This window comes from Lactuca virosa, chromosome 4, assembly GCF_052849685.1.
Source record: "Lactuca virosa cultivar CGN04683 chromosome 4, Lactuca_virosa_CGN04683_v6, whole genome shotgun sequence".
Classification (NCBI taxonomy): Eukaryota; Viridiplantae; Streptophyta; class Magnoliopsida; order Asterales; family Asteraceae; genus Lactuca; species Lactuca virosa.
The window spans coordinates 289,163,096-289,168,388 of record NC_136429.1 but is presented as its reverse complement, the minus strand read 5'-3'; the positions used below and the strand labels follow the sequence as shown (position 1 = coordinate 289,168,388).

The window sequence follows — 5,293 nt, the reverse complement described above, 5'->3', positions numbered from 1 at the left end:
CCGTTTTCGTCTGTCGTTTTATCGTTGGACTACTATCAACGAGATCTTCGATTCTCGTTTAGATTGTTTCGGCTAGAAATCACCCGATCTCGAATTCGAGTTTCGGGCTGCATACTGCTAAGCTGAAACTTAGAAAAATCATAACTTCCTCATACGAAGTCAGATTTGGGCATTCTTTTTATGCACGCTCTCAGTTTAACGAACTCTACGGCTTTCGTTTAGATCACTAAGGCTAAATATCGCTCTAACGTAAATTCACTTTTTACGTCATTCAATGTCGTGTCGGTTCTGTCGCGAAACTTCGACAGGTCATAACTTCTTCGTTGTAACTCGGATTTCGGCGTTCTTTATATGTACGGAATCCTTGTAACATATACTACAACTTATTTAAGATTATTCATCCTAAATAATCTTCTATCAAAAAATCATTTTTGACGCTTATCGTCTCTAAATTGACTAACCCTGATCTACGGGCGTAACAAAAATTAACCAAATTAACCATGAAAATCGTTAAATGGGCTAGAGTGATAATTCTGCAAGAAAGTTGTGGCCATAACAATAATAAAAAAAATATTAGGGCTTTTTCCAATTACGGGTTAAAAATTTAGGACTTTTATAATATTAGTCCCTTTTAGAAAACCCCTATTTTTAAAAGGTTGGAATGAATGTTGAAAGTACGAATACGATAATTTACTCTATATAATATATTTAATAAAGTTTGTGTTTTTAGCCTGCGTAAGAGCATTAGGTATGAGTCCGTTGAGGTGGTGTTATAACAACTTATAACACCAAGGGGAAATGATGTTCATTGTGTTATGACCATGTTATGATGAGGTTAAGAGGAGAAAAATAGAGAGAGAAGAAATGTGCAGCCAATCAATGTTCTCGTTTCAATATGTCACATAACGCCAACAAGATATGCCATAACACCAAGAGGGAAATAGTGTTCATGGTGTTATGACCATGTTATGAGATGCCACAAAAAATACCAAATCTCCCTTGCCCATACCATATCTAAGTAATTAGACGGAAACCCTCTGGTTGTTTTTTGACAAAATTGCAAAAATGATCCCTGTGGTTGGCAAATTTATGTACTTTTGGTCCAAAACGAAATGTTGGTGCACCACTAGTCCAATTTTGAATACCTTATGTGATTTTGGTCCATATGATTGACATTTTTGTGTGGGTTTGGTCCACACCCAACTTAAAAAGACGGATATGCCCTTATATTTCTTTTATTAATTTCTTTTTTAATTTCTTATTATTAAAAGAAAAAAAAATAACACCTACCCCACCCCTCCTACTCACCTTTACCCTCTCTCTCTCTCTCTCACCAAAGAGCGTGGCTGCTTGGTACTTTCCTTTCAATTGTTTCCCTTAAAAACCCAAACCACCATACGCCCCTCCCATTTGCTTCCTTCTGCATTCAATCGATCACCGACACAGAGAACCCTTCCTTTGTTCTTCTTTATCTTCATCAGTTGTATAGCTCCACCATCGATTTCCTGAGAAAAAACGGATGCTGCTTCAACCCTAATCACATTCCAAGATTCGTAGGTATCCACATTGGCGCCACCTTGATACAACCAGCGATCGGGGAGTTTGTCTCCAACGAGGATGGTGGCGGTGATTTTGGGGATGGTGGAGTATCTTATGATGTGGTGTGATGTAACAGGTAGGCGAGGCAGAGGTTTTTTCTTTTGATGCGGAGGGGAGAGATGGAGGAAGAACAGGGGAGAGAATGAGGTTTTAGATGAGAAATACGCTGAAGAATTCAGTCTACAAAACCCCTTTCGTTTTCTTCAAATGGGTTCATTGCCTACTGTGCCCTCAATTTGTTGGGTTTCAAAATGAAAAATATGTTATGCTGGTCATAAAATCAAAATCCCAGGAATGCAATGTTTGTATTTTGCTAGATTTCAAAATCAATTTTGATTTCTTCCATAAATATGTGTTTTGTTGGTTTTAAAATTGAAATCCCAGCAACTCAACATTCAGTTTAAGTAACTATGGTTTGATTTTTTGTTCTCACTGATTGAATTAGGGACGACTTCAACATCCAATTTCTTTTGTTTCACCTAAATGCCGACAGAAGAGGATAAAAGATTATCGGTTAGTTCTTGCCGGAGCTGCAACTTCTCGAAAAACAAGACTTGCCTCCTTCATCTATAGCATTCTATATAGAGGTGGGGAAGGAGAGATGGATCCACCACCAGCGGAGTCTAGTTAATCAACGTGTGTCAAATTCCGGCGAAGTCTTTCAACACCAGTCAAATACAGTCAACTCAACCACCTTCAAGAACTCGATCTTTTTATTGTATGTGTGTTTCTTTTGTTAAGAGAGAAATGACAAATGAAATATAAATGAAAAATATAAATTAAATTAATCTATGTATTTCTGGAATTAAAGAAAATGAAAAATATAAATTGTAAGGGCATAATTGTCTTTTTAAGTGTGTAGGGACCAAAAACAATAAAAAGTTCCAAAATTGGACCAGTGGTGCACCAATGTATCGTTTTGGACCAAAAATGCAGAAATTTGCCAACCACAGGGACCATTTTTGCAATTTTGTCTTGTTTTTTTTTTTCTCGTCATCCCCAAAAGACATTCAAGACTGAACTCTACTGAAGCCGTCAAGCGACACCGCCAAATCCCAATACGTACTCAGGCGCCCGGCGACAGCGAACAGCTGAGCATCCACCATCATCGACGTCCGGCGCCACTCAACCATTTCAGTTTCTCTCCTTCTCAGCCTCTCAGGTTTGTTATTTCACATTTTCGACTTTCAAAATTAAAATCGTACTATGTGCTTAATCTCAGCCTCTCATTTTATTTACCTTTTCTTAATTCTTCTGCATAATAAATCAATAAATCTTAACATTCCACTTTAATTTCAGTCTCCATGAGTCTATGTGATGTTAGTTGTGGTCTCAATCTCAGCCTCACTGTGATAGTTGCCTGTGAGGTTGTGGGTCTGTATGATCTCCATGAGGAACTTAATTTTTTTTTTTTATGCGAACACATCAGAAAATCAGCAACTCATAAGATTTCTCTAATTCGCATTTAAAATTCTTCATTGATGATCTTCACAGCACAGCGTTCATGAATCTCCTCGCTTCTCCATCTAATGTGCCCTAGTTTCTACCACATTCATAACCCTAGAAGTTGATTTGGAAGCATGATTTCTTCAAAAGCCGCATCTACTTCTCAAGCTCATGTTGTGAACCAAGTATTAGCTGCCATAATCCAAAACCGACCATTCGACTCCCATCTTGCAAAATCTCCCTCTCTAACCCATCACTTTTCAAATCCACCATGGGCGAATGAGCTCATCACCAATGTCCTAAGATCCATTCCAAGATTCTTCTTTCAATCTCCAAGATCCATCGGGCGTCAAAACACTTTCAGACACCGAGCTCCTCTCAAACAAAGAAACCTCCATCAAGAATCAATCAAAATCCATAACCACACGCTTCTTCTTGGACCAGGTGCTTACAGAGACCCACAAAAAGTAACCTTAGGTTTAAACAAAGCTCTTGAGTTTTATTACTGGGTCGAATCCCAATTTGGGTTTAATCATACCGAAATAACTTGTAGAGAAATGAGTATCATTCTAGCTAAAGGTAACAGATTGAAAGATCTTTGGAACTTTCTCAAAGATATGTCAAGAAGAAACACTGGCAATCTAATTACAACCACGACCATGACCTGTTTGATAAAAGTCCTAGGAGAACAAGGGCTAGCAAATGAAGCATTAGCTGCATTTCACCGAATGAAACAATTCCATTGTAAACCAGACATTTACTCATATAACACAATAATCAATGCATTATGTAAAGTCAACAACTTCAAAATGGCTAAGTTTTTATTCGAACAAATGGAGTTACCAGGGTTTAGGTGTCCACCTGATACTTTCACTTACACAATCATGATTAGTTCATACTGTAAACTCAGCTTACAAACCCAATGTAAAAAAGCTATTCGAAGGAGAATGTGGGAAGCTAATCACTTATTTCGGATCATGTTGTTTAAGGGTTTTAAGCCTGATGTTGTGACATACAATTGTTTGATTGATGGTTGTTGCAAGACTTATAGAATCGAAAGAGCTTTGGAATTGTTTGATGATATGATGAAACAAGGTTGTTTTCCAAATCGTGTGACTTATAATTCTTTTATAAGATATTATTGTGTTACTAATGAGATTGATAAGGGTGTTGAGATGTTGAGGAAGATGGAAGATTTGAAACATGGGGTAGCAAGTACTAGTTCTTATACGCCTATTATTCATGCGTTTTGTGAATGTGGAAGGGTGTTAGAGGCATGGGATTTTGTTATTGAATTGGTTGATAGAGGATCAATACCTAGAGAATATACATATAGATTGGTTTATGGGATGTTGAAATCTTTAGGGAGAATGGATTTGTTAGATAATGTGATTTGTGGAAGAATTGAAGAGGGGATTAAGAATAGATATAAACATGTGATGAAAGTGAAACCAGTTATGTCTGAGCCACAATTTATTTTAGAATAATTGGGAGTTCTTTTATGGTGAAGAATATGATGTTGTTTCATATTATTTCATAATTCTTAAGGATATATCCTGTTGTTTCTATAAAAATGCTCTATTTTCTGTTGATGAGTCTTTAACTTGTACTAGTGGATATCAAATACGAGTTTTAATGTGACATAAGAACATAAATTTATCATCTTATTAGTTATTACATGGAAGGATAGAAACTCTTGACTCATATTAATGTAATGTGAAGAAACGTACAAATTGTAAGCTTATGCCATACATAAATAGTATCAGTATAGGTAAACTTATAAAAGGTATGCAGTTTTGTGCCTTTTTAATATATCTATTGATTTTAGTGTCTCTTGTAAGCTCAATTAGTCTATAAAGATTGTTATATTTTCAATTAAAATGGAATACTTACGTATCTTGGTATAAACTCACTTAATCTAGCGAGTAATAAACAACAAGAACAACTCAAAATGAAGTTAACAGACTGCAATTCCTTTACTATTACTCAAATGATTTAAGAACAAAAGCAGAAATTATGAAGATCAAAGGTTTTTTGATACTTCAAGCTAATAAGCAAATGGTTGGTAACAAAAGATAAATTGGCAGATTCGAGAAGCCACTCTCCCAAAGGATAAAATCCTCTAACAAAATCCAGATGCTTTCCTCTCCACTACCCTGATATCTTATAGGCCAACCCTGTAACAAAAAATAAACCTAAAATGCCCATATTACCCTGTTAGGGGCTGTTTGATAGTTGTTGATTAATT

General features: G+C 36.2%; 1 protein-coding gene across 2 annotated transcripts; it reads left to right on the top strand.

Annotated features, from left to right (window-relative positions):
- The first annotated feature begins 2,616 nt into the window (after positions 1–2,616).
- On the top strand, positions 2,617–4,705 carry LOC145108372 (Pentatricopeptide repeat (PPR) superfamily protein). Of its 2 annotated transcripts, none has more exons than XM_079045392.1 (2): positions 2,617–2,761; positions 3,099–4,705. In XM_079045392.1, the coding sequence occupies exon 2, from the start codon at positions 3,180–3,182 to the stop codon at positions 4,530–4,532; it is 1,353 nt and encodes a 450-aa protein (XP_078901518.1). In that variant the 5' UTR covers positions 2,617–2,761; positions 3,099–3,179; the 3' UTR covers positions 4,533–4,705. The 2 variants fall into 2 exon arrangements, with proteins under 2 accessions (XP_078901518.1, XP_078901517.1); XM_079045391.1 differs by having other exon boundaries at positions 3,094–4,705.
- Positions 4,706–5,293: the final 588 nt, after the last annotated feature.